This window comes from Gobio gobio (genome assembly GCF_949357685.1).
Source record: "Gobio gobio genome assembly, chromosome: 1".
NCBI lineage: Eukaryota > Metazoa > Chordata > Actinopteri > Cypriniformes > Gobionidae > Gobio > Gobio gobio.
In genome coordinates, this window is record NC_137097.1 from 49943970 (window position 1) to 49961099 (window position 17130).

The 17130-nt window shown below is 37.0% G+C and overlaps 1 protein-coding gene across 1 annotated transcript in view; it reads right to left on the reverse strand.

Annotated features, from left to right (window-relative positions):
* Positions 1-10694: 10694 nt before the first annotated feature.
* gsg1l (gsg1-like) overlaps positions 10695-17130 on the reverse strand; it is a 30368-nt gene continuing 23932 nt past the window's right edge. Inside the window, exon 5 of the mRNA XM_079812759.1 lies at positions 10695-11822. Within this exon, the coding sequence (XP_079668885.1) occupies positions 11510-11822 (313 nt within the window). The 3' untranslated portion in view covers positions 10695-11509. The remainder of the gene's footprint in view (positions 11823-17130) is intronic.

A 17130-nucleotide genomic window follows, 5' to 3' on the forward strand; every position in this document is an offset into this window, starting at 1 on the left:
TTAATATCACTTTAGAAAACTCCCATGACCAGTGGTCACCACGCAATGTAAATTATGATAACTCCATACTGAAGGCCTTTATGGAGAAATTTGGAGTAATAGACATTTGGAGAAATTTCATCACATGGAATAATAAGGCTTGTGCCGTTATGTCTTACTGGTTAACTCCCTGCAGTTTACAGAAAGAAGATATTTCTGTTAATATTCCCATTCCATTAACAGATCATAAGGCGGTGCCTATCAATATCTCTTTATACTCCTCTTTTTGCTCTAACTTCCATAACTCATATTGGAAGCTCAATACGTCATTATTGGAACATGAATTTGTAAAGATGACCATTCACAGTTTGATTGGACAAGATTTGAATATAGCTCAGATTAGTAATAAATATTGCACTAATTTGGAATTATATTTAAATTTGAGGTTAGTAAATTTATTAGAAATTCATTATCTAAAGCTAAAAGACTTGAAGAGGAGACGATTATTTCCAAAATTACAGCTTTAACTCAGAAATATCCTCCCAATTTTTATGATAGCGAATATTTTGAGTTATTCACACTTCAAAGCCAATTAGATGATACTTATAAAAGGAAGGCAGAAGGGGCCTTCATTAGATCTAGACAGAGATGGTTAGAAAAGGGTGAACAAAGTTCATAATATTTCTTTCAACTAGAAAAATTCCATGCAAAAACAAAGATAATTTTGCATTTGGGTATCAATGGTAAGTTAACACATGACTCAAAGGACATTGCAGATTACTGTTCAACCTTTTATAGGACTCTTTATGAATCAAGGTTTAATGAAAACGAATCCTCTAGTTTTATAGATAGTCTTACTAATTTGAAATCTGTAAAAAAAGACCAAAAAGAACATTGTGATAGGCTTATATGTACAGTATAGAGGAAGCCCTTCAAGCCATTTCAGAGCTTAAGTCTAATAAGTCCCCTGGTGTGGATGGTTTAACTTCAGAATTTTATAAAACCTTTTCAGAAGAACTTACTCCTTTTCTTTTAAATCTTTTCTTACAAAGTATTGAATATGGTAAACTCCCGCCTACCCTGACACAAGGCCTAATTATCCTAATTCGCAAACCAAAAAAAGACACTTTAATTTTAGATAATTGTCGACCAATTTCCCTACTTAATAATGATTATAAAATGTTAGCCTCTATATTTGCGTCTAGAATTAAAAAAAAACTTTGGATTCTGTTATCGATGACACGCAGTCCGGTTCATGCATAACAGACATATTTCTAATTATGTTCGTTTGGTATTAGACTTATTGATTATTATACCCAGATGAGAGTTTCATCATTTTCTTAGACTTCCATAAGGCATTCGACACTGTTGAACATCATTATAATCAGCCCTAAAAAATTGTTTTCCAAAAATTCCATTAAAACTCTAAATTCTAATGGAAATTGTCCAATCAAGCTGTGTAATGGCACCTCACCTAGATTAAATCTCAGTCGAGGTATCAGACAGGGATGCCCTATTTCCCCATATTTATTCTTACTCTGTTCACAACTTCTTGCAGATCATATTAAACAGAGCCCTTTAAGAGGTATTACTGTTGCAGGTAGTGAAATTATCATAGTCAATAAGCAGACGACACCACTCTTTATTTAAAAGATGCAAAAGAAATACCTTTATCCATACATTCTCCAAAGCTTCAGGGCTTTACCTGAATATTAATACATGTGAATTAATGTCTCTCAAAAACTGTAATCTTCTGTCAATTTGTAATATTCCCAATAAAGATGAAATCACATGTATAGGAGCTAAATTTCCCCCCAATTATTGATAAAACAAAGACAAAAAGGTGGTTATGAACTCAATTGAAAATTCTTTTAAGATTTTACCACCCTTAATCACACCTTTAAAGTTAACTGGATTAAGCAATTCCTTAAAAAACAACATCTATCTGGACTGGAACATTATACCTCACTTTGTCTTCTCACAAGTTGGTGGTCTTTGATTACTTTTACTCTGTGACTACAGCATTACAAAACGTCCTTTAAAACTATCCAATTTTCACAAACATATGCTTCTTTCTTGGAATTTAATCTATAAATTCAACTTCTCTCCAAACAGGTGTTTTATCTGAAATAATAAATATATTCTGTATAAATCTAAGTCTTTATTTCTTGAGTATTGGTTTTGTAACAATACAGTTTATGTTAGCCAACTTTATAACCATGAAGGACTAGTTTTTCTGAATTTCTTTATAAATATAAAATTCCAGTCACTCCTAAAGATTATGCTGTGGTTATGGATGCAGTTCCCTCTGGTCTTAAAATGCTTCTTAAAAATGCCTTTAAAAAAAAGCGAATCAATGGGTTTGTGTATGAAAAATATCCATATTTAACACGTTATAAAGTAAAATATCCGGCTTTTATAATGGATGGATGCACTTTTTTGGGGCTGCATTCACTGCAATTATAATGAAGAGCCAGGACAATTTTTAATATGACTCAGATTGTTTTCGTCTGAAAGAAGAATGTCATATACTCCTAGGATGGCTTGAGGGTGAGTAAATTATGAGATAATTTTAATTTTTTTGGGTGAACTATCCCTTTAACCAGGGAAATGTTGCAACATTAAATGTAACTGGGACATGAAAAAAAAAACGGTGAGGACTTTACCTCCTCATTCCAGAACACCAGTGCACACCTCTGCCTTAAACACGATGTTCGGCACGAAGATTCACATATTTTCACATATGCTGTTCAGACCAATGCATAAAAAATGAGAAAATAGAAGAACGGCTGAATAAAAATGCAAATCCACTCTCTGACAGTAGGTGGCATTTACAAAAAAAGCAGAAATACCCATCACCCCGGTTGTTCTGAGGCATTTAATTATGTCGTTGCTTCGTTTGGAACTATTTTTCTCTAATTTTCTCTTATTATATTGTGTCTAAAATCAATGTACGTTACTTAATATTAACGTTTTGTTTATAGAACTGTTATATAAAGAAATATCACACCCAGCAAGATGGAAAAACAGTGGCAGTGAAAGACAGGAAACACTATCAAGGCTTGTCCATTCTAGTTAGTCAGAATTTGGACACAAGCACCTGAACCATCTGTAGCTCTTCAGGATTAATCAATCCATTGATCTAATTGACAGAGAATTCCAGTCAGTGTGGTGTCACAGAGACCACCGTTAACAAATGACAAATGGGCTGGGGTGTCATCAGTTCCAATTTAGAAGACAGAGACAAAATTAATAACACAACGTGACAAGACACATTTTTTATGAGGGGGTTTAATTCATGCGAATAAAGCTATTGATTGCAAGCTTCTAAAGATAGACATTAGTGTGTATCATTGCAAATGCTTCTGCACTCTCGTTTTTACAAAGCACCAATTTTCTCCACTAAATGGAGGTTTTTATAGCATTATTATTTTTTTTCACCCACGATATGAATATACATAGATTTTTGAAAAGCAATGAAATGCTTTTGGTACAATAGTACCAGATGTCTCCTCTTCCATATATTGTAGAATAATTAGATTTCTTTACATTTGCTGTGCCCTCGAATGCTATGTGAAGGTTTTCAGATAAATCAATCTTGCAGTATTTGAGTCTTAAAGTGAACATATAACCCAGTTGCTTTTAACATCTTTCGTCATGTCATGAATGCATTTCAGTAGAATGAAGAAAGATCTCTTTCTTCTTCAAATCAGTCCCACTCAAGCTAGTACCTTTACTGATTTCTGCTTTCAGCAAAACAGTTAAGCCCATTTGAATATTCATTAATTGTCACCACATGATTATTATTCATGTTTTAGAATGAAACCTGTTATTACACAACAATTTATTTATTTTTGAAACAATTATTAACTTATTGTTGAACAAAAATATTTTACAATTAATTACATAATGTATACAGCTATGTTGTGAATATGCATGTTCACATTAAATAAAGTAATTAAACGTAATTACACGGAACTAAGCTATATATATAAATATGAGTCGAACATAACCAAAATAAATGTCTGTCGGTTCAGTGAGGGAATCAGTTGTAAACTCACTTCTGAACTATCAACTGACTGAGTGAGTCGCATTCAAACCAATTAGTGACGGGCACTTCATAAGAACCAGTTCATAATGTTTGTTCACAAATTGAATGTTGTGGGCAGGAAATGCTCATAATATCTGACAAAACCAACACAATTTGAATGAATTCGTACAATATCATTTGTACTTTTATGTATGATCTTCCTACACTCAAGTGACTGTTATGTTTAGGGGTGTTGTTTATGATTTCTAAAAATCATGCATTGTAATCATAATTTAAATGAAATCACCACCTCATAAGCTTTATCATGAGATCGGGTTAGACGAAACTGCATATAGTTTTTTTGACTGAATATAGACTTGACATTATTGCCACAAAGGCCTATTGTTGTAATTTTAGTCGCTGTTTGGAACTCTGAAAGCGCTGACTTTTTTTTACTAGCTAAAATGTTTTGTAGGCTATGTATCTTCACCAAACCACACAGTTTATTAATGATGCCTAATAGGGCATGCATGACTGAACAGAAGAATGAACAATCCTTTGAATTGGCATATTCCCCCTTAACAGAAGTAATTAAATGTGAAGAGTGGTAGATGATGTCATAATGCCCTCATACATTATTCAACATTGTAGATCGAGGGTAAGAAACTAATGAATGTTTTGGAAAATGCCGTAAGATTCAGAAGCGGGCGGCTCTATTGTGTTTCAGAAAGCGTCTGCAGTTCAGTTAATATCCTCCAGACTTGCACAACTATAAAACTGGCAGGGATAAAATATATGCAGGTTTTCAGACGGGCCACTCTGAAGCTGAGCTATGTGAGAGGGATACAGCCTCATTCTTTGTGACTGCTTGCATAAATCTCCTGTATCCATTAAGAAGTGGTCAGTGATGCAGTGCAAAGCCCACGTCCCCACATGTCCGCCCACACTGTACCTCACCAGCCATCACCCCACTAAACCAAATACATCACATGTGCAAGCGACACTGTGGAACAAATCACACCCACTTAAAGGACATTAAAATTCAGACTGGTCAATGCAAGGTGACCTACAGCATTTTTAATGTACTTTTTTCCCCCTCAAAGTCAGTCATTTAAATGAATATTGAATCAGAAGGGTTGCCGTAATTTCTGTGGCAGTTACATTTTTGAAAGTCAGTTATTGTTAGAAAAAGAAAATATAGTGAGAGAGAGATAGCAAGAGAAGAGAGAGCAAGTTTCCATTCCAAGGCCGATTCCTGTCCTACAGATGGAGTTGTTTGATTTAAACATCCATCAAGCACTGATAAGACCTTTGATTATTCTCTGTCTGGAACATATGTCAGAATCTGAGAGACCAACTGAAATCCCATGATGATGGAGAGAACAGTCTTACATCAAATTACAGAGAGTCTTATGAGATAAAAAAATAAAAATACATGGGTGTTTCTTTAACTGCGAGCACTTTTGGCCCTGTGGACTTTTAGAAAATGTATTTATTGTCCAACAGCGTATAACAAGAACCCTGCTGGCTTTTTTCACTGTCACTGTTGTCTTCTTGGTACACTCATTAAAAATAAAATACAAATATCAAACTTGATAAAACACTTTCTTATATTATCTTTATAAAAAATGTATTAACTTTATTAAAAACACTATTATTCTATAAAAGACAGTAGCAAATTGCTCAGAAAATCGCTCATTAAATTGTTAATTTCTAAAGGAACACATCGACTTATTGGGCTAACTTCCGTCAACAAAACCAACGTGACAACTTGTTTGCACAGGGAGCGTGCTGGGACTATTTTCAGGCACTGCGTAATATCCATAGACAGTAAAAGAAATGGACACAGCGACCCCATAGACTATAAAGATAATTGAAGTCACACCAGGAGCACTCACTTCCTGATGGCTGAGCGTACTGCGCAGCCTCAGACTGAGCTTGACGACGTAGATGTGACGTGATCAGTCTGACAGTGGCAAGTCTTCTAGTAGTTGTGCAACGTAAAATCTGAATCACCGAATCTTGCAGAGACAGAGAGGGTGAGCAGGAGCAACTTTTGATGAATGAAGCAGGATCTGCAACATCTCTATCTGCGTTTATGCCTCCACGTCCCCCTGATTGCCTCATAGACAGTAAAAGATTGCCTATGAGCTTCTCCTCGGGTCTATACAGTAATTTGCTCAACAGCGCGACACAGTCGCGTGGTTAAGACGCAATCGTTAGCCTATATTTGACAAAAACAGCTTCAACGGGGCGATAGTGTAAGATACAAGGTAATGGAGCCTTTTATACATTGTTGTGTTTGTTTAGAAATAAACAATGGACGAATGAAGTCTTTAAACGCCTCAGATGTAAAGACATTCACTGTCAAAGTGAGGCCAAAATGAATGGGAGTCAATGGGATGCTAACAACAGGTGATGGCTTGGTTAGCAATGGCCGCGCCTATGGGTGGTACGCTTCCCGGGGGCTGGGCTACCCCCTTGGTAATATCATTGCGCTGCTGCACCCATGGTACGGCAGCAAAGTTCCTTGATTATTATGCAGGAATGAGAGAATAGTTCCTAGCCATATCGGTCTAGAAAATCACAACTTTTAATTTTCCGTCGGTCTTAGTACACGATGTTACTATACACATCACAACATGTAAATAGGAAAATGTTGCCGTTATTTTGTCACTTATTGAGCAGTTAGCTAGCTGGAGCCGTTTACCTCCAGTCTTTGTGCTAAGCTAGGCTAGTGGTGGGTGCGTCAGACAGTTATGGCACGCACGGAGAAGAGAATGGTATGTATGGACTTATCTATCTCTGGGGGATACGGTGAATAAGATAAAGTCACAAAAAGTCAATGTGTTCCTTTAAGGTTGAAAGCCTGAGACAAGGGTAAGGCATGTTAAAAAGCGATGCATTTGCGCAAGGAAAATATCCATATTTAAAAAAAAAAACGTTTTAACTTCCGCCGGACCGTCTTCTGTATTCATATTACAGAAAAAGTGTAGCGCCCGCGCCTCTTGCAGTTCAAAATGCTACGTCTGATAACATTGCACACCAGTTACGCCCGTCAGACGTAGCGTAAGCATTTTGAACTGTAAGAGGCGTTACACTTTTCCCATAAATTGAATACAGAAGACGGTCCGCCAGACTTTAGAATTTTTACTTTATAGAGTTTTAAATATGGTTATTTTCCTTACATAAACGCACCACTTCGCTACAGGAGACCTTTATTAACCCGCCAGAGCCGTGTGGAGCAGTTATATGATGGATAGATGCACTTTTATGGACTTCAAAAACAGAGCAACATTCACTGCCATTATAAAGCCAGGACATTTTTAATATGACTCTGATTGTGTTCGTCTGAAAGAAGAATGCTACACCTAGGATGGCTTGAGGGGGAGTAAATCATGGTCTGATTTTCATTTTTGGGTGAACTAACCCTTTAAGTAATATTCCTCAACACTTAAATGTATAATTACACTGTAACAGGGACACAGTAAATAAAGTGCAATTACTTTAGAAATCCTGTGGTCATTATGTACGTTCACTTGAAGGAATGGATAAAGTTTCTTCAAAATGTCTCCTTTTTGTTTACTTACAGAAACTGCCAACGAAACGAAGGTTAATAAGGACAAAATTTCCATTTTTTAAGAAATCTATCCCTCTCTTGGTATTTGCATAACCACCCTGCAATTAGAAGATGTTTCATTTATTCAATCTGATAATGATTCATGCCATGTCATGGGAAATGAATGTCATTACACTGCAGCTAGTCTCTCTGGTTTCGTGTGCAGCACGCTGCTTATTTTGCGCTTATTTTCAACCTCCATTTCGCCCACTGAGAGGAACATAATTTATTATAATTTACATGTCTTAATTACTGTTATTTGAGCAACATCAGGGGCAGGAAGTAAGAGAGATTCCTCTCATCTGGAAACAAGAATAAAGCTAGATCTCAGGCCAGTCATAACTTCAGACGTAGTTGTATCATGGCGGCTGGCCATCTAATGAAGATTAAACAAATGACCCATCCAGCTCCCATCTCGAAACGGCCCAGCAGGTGCACCTCATAAACTTCCTCAGCTGCATTTCATTACCTTCCATGACTAAACATTATGTAAATGGCAAATATATGCTCTGAAAAAACAATTGCTGTCTGTCATCTTGTATGTGGATATAAGAAAGGCAATTTTAGACCGTTAGGATTCATTCTCGCCTTACAAACGAGTTTCTTTGTTTTGCAGATCATTTGCAGAACCGAAAGTTATAATATTGTAAGCGATGCCACGAGGCGAGAGACACGCTGCTGATGCACTTTAATTAGTAATGGCTTCTCCTTGATTTATCACCAAACTGTGATGAATTTCTCCTCTCCCTCTAAGCTATCTCTTACCCCAAATGCCAGCTCATTGTGTTTGATCTCAGGGCTGAAATTGAGCTTGTACCGCATGACCCTTCCTGTAAGACATAATGAAAGTGGCTTTGTATTGTGTGCTTTGTAAAACTGAATGTGAAAGGAGGCTCTTTTCCATCACTGAACCATCGACTGTCAATGGCAGAGCAATGTAGTGTTAATTCAAATGACTCTGTGGTCGGTCTTCTGTCAATCCCTTGTGCCATATGGAGATAGACATAATTGCTTTTCACTTAAGGTGCTGATAATCTATGTCCAATAGTTCAAGGGTCGTCCACAGGTCAGTGGTCTAGTTAAGGGGTAATATTATGTAAAATAATCAGTAAAAGCGGATCTGAGGCATCCTACTGTATACTTGGGGCAAATGGCAGGTGGGCAAACCCTGAAGAAAACAAAGGATGATGGATGAGGAATGAATAAGAGGATGAATGGATGTCAGCAGATGTTTGTCACTATGCAGCACATCTTCAGTGACCCAGCTTGGAAAAATACGCTACATATTATTCCCTGTAGATTTGACCCACTAGAGAAAGCACTTAACTGATGTATGTGCTTATGAGCACCATTGACCAGCAGAGCGCTACTTGTGTCTTAAATATGTATTGATTATAGAGAGCATGCACTAAGTGCTCTTCAGTGAACATCAGTGAAAAAAAGGGGAATTCTAGAAGAGATTATAATAGAAATCACAGCAAAAGCTAGACTCCATAAGTCAGTACTGTACTGTTACTAATACAAACTCACAGTTTGACTGCACATTGGCACAATATGTTGCACCATCTGTAAAGACTTCGGAAGTGTGAACTAAATTTCATGAAGAATGCTCAAGCACATTCTTTAGGTACAGGAGTGTATGTGTAATTTCTGCACCACTAACTTCATCCAACATTCTCCCTGTTTAGTTCCGTAATCGGCTTTTGCACATGCATTCTTCCATTGATGCAAACGGGCTACCGTATTAAAATCCTCAGATGGAGCTTTCTGAAAAACCTGTAGATTCGCTTCAGAAGGCCTTTATTAACCCCCGGAGCCGTATGGATTACTTTTATAATGGATGGTTGCACTTTTTTTGGTCTTCAAATTTTGGGCTGCCTTTATAAAGCTTGGAAGAGCCAGGACATTTTTTAATATAACTCCGATTGTATTCGTCTGAAAGAAGAATGTTATATACACCTAGGATATCTTGAGGGCGAGTACATTATTGGATAATTTTCATTTTTTGGTGAACTATCCCTTTAATAAACTGCAACACCGCTGAATCTACAGTCCGATTACTGAATGGCTCTTTTGAGCCGGTTCTTCTTAACAAATCATAAATCTACAGCTTAACGAGTGTAGTCCAATTCCCCATTGAACACTTATGAACCGGTTCTTTGGTTGCTGCATCTTAAATACTTATTATGCCATATTCCATGTCATTTGACTGGTTTTTGCTTGCTGTGTAGCAGCATACGTATGCACTCACAGACACAGTAATTACCTTAATGTCCAATAAAACAAAAAAATAGGCTTGCAGCTGATCAGATGTTTTGATAATGTATGAAGATGAGAAAATGGACATCCACTCTCCTTAACACAAATGAATGGAAGCATGCTCACTCTCTGACTGTCTAACTTCACACAATTACATGAGCAAGAGTGTTGCAATAAGCCTCATCTGTTTGCTTCACACTGCAAGATCAGTTCCTTTTAATTTGACTGGCTGTTTGATCTAGTGCTTCTGCTGAAGGCTGGTTCTAAACCATGCTAGCAATTGCTACAGCATGTAGTTTTATGGCTTCTAGTAAATACTATGTAATTCAGTAGCTTGAATAGCATAAATCCAGAATTCACAGAAAACGATTCACTGAGAAAGACTGTATTCACAGACTGAGCTCCAGATGTGAAGGAGCAATAATATTCCCTATAAGAGCATTATGAACGAGTCATACAATCATACACTCCAATGATTCGATAATGACCGAAACAAGTATTTCTTGTTTATCCTTTCTTTCTGCAAATCTGCTAAGCTATTCCAGAATGTGTTTATTCGTCTATAATTTTTTCCTCCATTTTGTCAACTGGCATTTTTATATATAAACAAGAAGTGTGTATGTTTTATATATATATATATATAACACAAAACTAAACATCTAATTTTGTGTAAAGTTATAAAACGCTTTTAGCACACTTTTTCAAAAATACTCGCCAAATTAAATAAATGTAGAGGTTTCTAAAGAATAAAGAACTACTGTACTTTGCTTTCTGTATCTTAAGCAAGCCCAAAAAAGTCAACAAGATGACAATTTTTTACCTCTTTTATCAAATGAAAAAGACAGGATTATAGTGCATACATTGATAAATATACAATTTAGTACATTCATTAATAGATAGAATTCCATTCATTGTATGTACATTAATATGATGTTCAAAATATTACCAAAAAAATGAGGATTTGGGGGTGGGGGTTACAATCTTGTCATTGACTGCTGCTAATCAACCCGGTAATGTGCGACAAAAGACAGAAACAGGCAAAATCCAAGTGGCAGTAACCTTGTATACCTAGTGGATGTAGCTTGCAACTGAAATTGGCTGTGCTTCTCCTGTGTTCAGTTGCAGTAGTATTGAAGGCAGGATTTAAACTGTACGCTACTCTGCTGTTTGTAACATGAAGGCATATTCAAGCAGATCTCACCAAGAGAGGAGGGCATTTCACATACTGTGTAAGACCGGTAAATACTCAGGAGCTTGTCTAGCTGTCAGGGCGAGGGACCGACAGATGCTTTGATACGGTTTTAGCAGCATGTACTGCTCAGTCTTTAAGTCATTGTGTTTTCCCACCTGCCCGCGCATAACTCTGCAATCTGTTGGCGGGGGGGAAAAAAACGTTCCCTTTTCACATGATTTTATTTACAATCACCAATTTATCTTCAATAAGGCTCAGCTTAATACCTGTATGCCTCGTACAATACTGTTATTTATGTCCATTTTCACCCTCAAAGTTGCATATCAAAAAAGGGAACTCAACATTTCAACCCCTCGCATCCCAGTTAATCAGTAGTCTGAGATATCCGGTCAGAGCAAGGCCACCTGTGCAGTACCGGACGTACGTCCTCTCAGCACTGCTCTTCTCCCAGAGACTCTGTGTTGTCACCCTGGTCCATTGGAGCCGGCGGGGAGCGCATTTTCCCACGACTGCTCCCATGGCTGCTTCCGTGGCTTGGGTAAACATCTATAGAGCTGGAGATGGACTGGACGGACGTGTCACGAAAGTAATGGAAGGCCTCCGGGTCCAGGAAGGTTTGCTCCTCTCGCAGGCCTTGTTCAAAGAGCTTCCGTTTGTGCCGGAACTCAATCACCGTCTTTGTGTAGGAGTTGAGGGTGGTGACCGAGGCGGCCATGCAACAGGTGAATGAGCCCCAGGCCATACTGAGAACACATAAAAACAGATGAGATTTATTTGCATTTATTTTTTGCATAGTGCATTGTCAAATAGGATGGATGGGTGGATAGATTATCCAGCATTTGGGTCTTTTTTGAGGTACAGAAACTAAAAATATTTATCTGAATGTGTCCAAATACAAGCTCCCTGTTAAACAGAGTTATGACAAGACTTTATTGATTGAATGTGGCATTTTGCATTTATGAACTAATACAAATACTTGTTGACATTTAAAGTTAGAAAAATAGTTCCAGATGCATTTTGAGCTGTCCAGTCCATAACATCGGTTTAGTGGAATTAGAAATTAAGCCCACAGCAAGTGGCATGCAGCACAACAGCACACTTTAAATCGGGTGTAGTGATGGGGATTTTGATTGATCTCAGTGGCTCAGTTTACAGATTCGTTCAGTGACTCTTTCTGTAGGTTACGTCATTATGCCAGTGGTCTCAGCCTCAGATGCATATGGGATAGTGATGTCCGGTTCGTGAACGAATCGTTCATTTGAACCGGTTCTTTTTAGTGAACCGGTCGAACCAGTTCACCAAATCGGACTGAATCGTTCTAAACGGTTCATGTCTCGAGTCAGCGCTGCTCCACAAGTTACCAAAGTTACTCACTTTCTGACATGAGTGACAGTCCCTCCGACTAGAAATAAACTAATATCCTGAAATATATTTTACTAGTAACTCCAACAGTTCAATGAACTGAGACATGTTGTGCTGAGAGAACTGATGAGAACTCACAAGCAGCTGATACTGAGCAAGCGCGTGTACTACCGAATGTACAGCGGTTCTCGAGTTAACAGTTCTCGAATCGGAACGAACCGTTTCTTTCGGACACGTTCGATACTGAGAACCGATGAGCTGAGCATGCGTGTACTACCGAAAGTACAGCGGTTTTCTTATAAGAACTTATCCAAGATCATGTTGACGATAATTATTATTTTACCAAGTTATGATTACAAATGACTTTATATGAATGTGTTTTATTGTATTTTCATCCGCCGGGATGATAAAAATGACGTCATTACGTGAGGACGTAAAATAACCGTTTTTTTTAACCGGTTCATTGAAACGAACTGTCCGAAAGAACCGATTTGTGGAAAACAACCGAACTTCCCATCACTAATATGGCACACTTATATGGAAACACTTCAAGAGTTTCGAAGTTGTCATCTGATTTTCATCTGGTTGAATTCTACAGGATGTCCGCAAGATGTGTGTGTTGCGTTCTTTAACAGTCTGCCTAGAAACAAATGCCGTGACGCCAAACTCCCTCGTGGAAGAAGAACATCGTCGTGTTTATAACTGTGACGAGCGCTTACCAGGATCGACAAACGCTGGATTTTCAAAAGTATGTGAGGTTCGCGGCTCCATTGTTACAGTAAACTTGCACAACGTATATTTTCATGCCCCTAAACTTGCGGAACTAAACAAACTGTGATTGGTAGCTTTAATTGTCAGTCAATTGTACTCTTGGGTGGTCCGTGACCAATGAAATCTGTGAAAGAGTCCAGACCTTCTGCCGTCAGTCTGAAGGTCTAGCTACGTGAGACTATTACGCCAGTAGGTGGCGACAAGTCAGCATCTTTTATGCATGTTATGAACAAATCATAGAATCATACACTCAACCCATTTGATTGACAGACATTTTCTTTGTGTCTACAAATCTGCTAAGAGATTCCAGAAAATGTCATTCATCTATATTATTTTAATCAAGAATTTTAATCAAGCTAGTCCTAGTTCATTCATGAATGAGATTCATACTCAAAACAAGGACAATTATTACATATCAAGCATCATATTACATGTTGTTTTTTATCTTGATCTTTAATATATGTTTGGAAGTTATATCTTTATTTATGTTCACCCGCAGTAAAAAAAAAAAGTTGCATTTCTCCAAAAAGTTGCTGCGATTTATACACTGCAAATTACCTTTGCTTTCCAATCAGAAACCATGAGAGTGCAGTACTTGTGCTTGAGAGCTGGGAAAATTAAACCTTAAGGCTGAAGGGTTTAAAAAAAGTTTCAATTACTCTTTGATTTTCAGATTCTTACCATTCAGTAATGTAGTAAAGGTAGTACAGAAATAGAGGGGGAAAACAAGAAATTGGCCAGATGGCAGAGGACAAATGAAGCAATTTTAGCCTAGACTAATGGATACCAGGCAAGCATCAGTGGTAATTTAGTCAATGTAAATACCACTTTCATGCCTGTCAGAACCCCAATGCTTGTCTCTTATTTCCAAGTGCCAAAATAACACACATCATTTGTTGGGATATCCAATACAGCCATTACCTCTCTGGTCTAAAGGACAGGCATGGTCCCAAAAAATTAAATGGCAGAGACTGAAAATTCACTGTAGAGCTGACAAGCAAAAAAAATAAAAGTTCACATTTAAGAGTTTTTACATTCTTATAAAGGCTGTAAATGTACTAAACATGGTCACTGTTCACTGACATGACTGACTGTTTTGGATCCAATTTAGCATCCAACAAGTATTTGACCTTCTCAATTCACAACACATTTTTTTTATGAAAATGACAGCATTTCAGAAAATATAGACTTATAAACAAGCCAATTTCTAGATAAATAAAGATAAAGATAAATAAATTATATTGCCTAATTAATATATAGCTTATAAATATAGCCTAATAAAACTGTCAGAGAGCTATTCTGAGTAAAATATTGGGAGTTTTAGTTTTCTAGGTCAGCAGGAACACTTTTGTAAATTTGTTCATTTGAACTTTCTATTCATCAAAGAAACCAGAACAATAATTGTATTAGTTTCCACAAAAATATTAAGTAGCACAACTGTTTTCCACATTATTAATGAGAAAGGATATGTGAACACTGAAGGTTCTGAAGGATCATGCTACTGAAGACTGGAGTAATGATGCTGAAAATTCAGCTTTACCATCACAGGAAAAATATAAATATATTAAAATAGAAAACAGTTATTATAAATTGCAATAATATTTCACAGTATATTTTTGATCAAATAAATGTAGCCTTGGTGAGCATAAGATCAAAAATGTTAAAAACCATACATACTTAAATCAAAATCAAAAATGTCTAATATGCTCTAATACAATGTTTCACTCTTTCTTGGTCCGTTTGTTAGACATATGGGTCAACGTGGCCTCAAAGAGTATGGAGAGAAACTGAGGAAACCATTTTGAAGTTTAATTCAAGTTTTTTTTCTAGGTTGTTAGTTCAGTTAGAAAAAGAGCACTTATATAGGAGAAAGTGAACCTGAAATGAGAAGGGTCCGCAAGAGCCAGATTAATTTGTCGCAGAATGAGGACCAGACACCAGCACATCTGTGACTTCAGAGGACGCCTCGCTTCTTTGCCTTGGTGAATTATATAACACAGGATGGAAGCAATAGCACAGCGTACTGGGATGAGACGTGGAGCTACTGCTCAAGAGAAATCCATTTAATTATTGATCAGGAACTACTAAGGGTGAAAATATATAGAGTTTGATTTGCTCACAAATCGAATATCGCTACTTCTTCCATGAACTTGAGCAAGGGTGAATGTAAAGTGAATTTGCAATGAAAAATAACATCCGCACTCCAAGCTGTGATGTGGAAGTACTGTATATGCTCACTAAGGCTGTATTTATTCGATCAAAAATACAGTAAAAACTAGGGCTGCGCAATATATCGAAATATCGCAAATGTTCATAACGTAATATGCATATCGCAAGGGCACGCAATATCTGAATGATTTTAATAGGCTACTTCAACATTGTGAAAAGTGTACGTTTTAGGGTGACGCATATAGCAGAGAATAGACTGAGCACATGACTGTAACTTATGTGACTTGCTTGACGTTAAAAAGATTTATTAAATGCAATAACTTGCGAAAAACCACTCCTTGAAGTCTCACGCTGTCTGCTGTCTGACACACACACCGAAACATGCACACAAGCCATTCTTTTTTTTGTGTCTTGTTACACACTCGAACTGTCAAATACACACACAAAATGTCTCTTGATTAGTATTCATATAAACACAGTTGGTTATGCTTTAAGTGAAAGATATCAGTTGGGAAAAGAAATAGATTTTACACACTTAAAGCAATATCGTATCGCATATCGAATATCGCATTATTTAACAAGGATATCGCATTTTTCTTCAATATCGCACAGCCCTAGTAAAAACATAAAAAATGCACAATATTGTGAAATATTATTACAGTTTAAAATAATGTGTTCTATTTGTAAATAGAGAATAAATGTAGTTTGTTCCAGTGATGGCAAAGCTAAATATTCAGCATCATTACTCCAGTCTTCATTGTCACATGATCCTTCAGAAATCATCCTAATATGTTGATTTGCTGCTCAAGAAACATTTCTTATTATTATCAATGTTGGCAAAAGTTGTGCTGCTTGTTATTTTGGCAACACTTAACAAAATGGGTGCACTAACATGCTTTAAAGGCACAATATGTAAGATTTATAGATTAAAATATCTCAAAACCACTAGAACAATGCTATATATTTGGTTGATTTGTGTACTTACATTATCCCAAGTGTTTAAATCCAGAGAAATAAGCTATTTTAACCAGGACATGGACCGTGTTTGTGCGTCGCCTATCAATGATGTCATACCTGCGTTACCTTCGTTTTCCTGTTTTGTTTTGTAGAAACCATGGAAACACCAAAGACGCTTTAATATATGATGTGTTTTATTAGACAGGTGAGCAACTGTTTGGATACATTCATCGACAGACAACTAATCATTGTTATATTGCTCAACACAGTTAGTCTTATTAAATAAAGCTAATTTTCTTGATTTACCACGATTACCACCATGCTTAATACCGATCTGGCTTACTACAGTGTGCAACAAGTGTCTCATAGCAGTCGCCGAGCAAATGCACAGAGTAGCATTATAAAATAGCTTTCGACACCTTTCGACACACTCAAATGTATCTAATATGATAAACAGTGCTGCGTTACCCCACATACGCATGAGCAGAAGAGGCAGAAGCATTAGTCTACGGCATAACGAAAGCTCCACACTACAGTAACGCATGATCTTTGCTTAATATCCTAATGATTTTTGGCATAAAAGAAAAATTCATAATTTTGACCCATACAATGTATTGTTTCTATTGCCACAAATATACCCCAGCGACTTATGACTGGTTTTGTGGTCTAGGGTCGCAAATGTTTAATACATTAGCTCATCCATGAAAATGATTTCTATGAGTCCCGTCGGATTCTTTTCCACCAGCTGTAGAGGGGAAGACAACAACTCCCATGATTCCATGAAATCAAGGC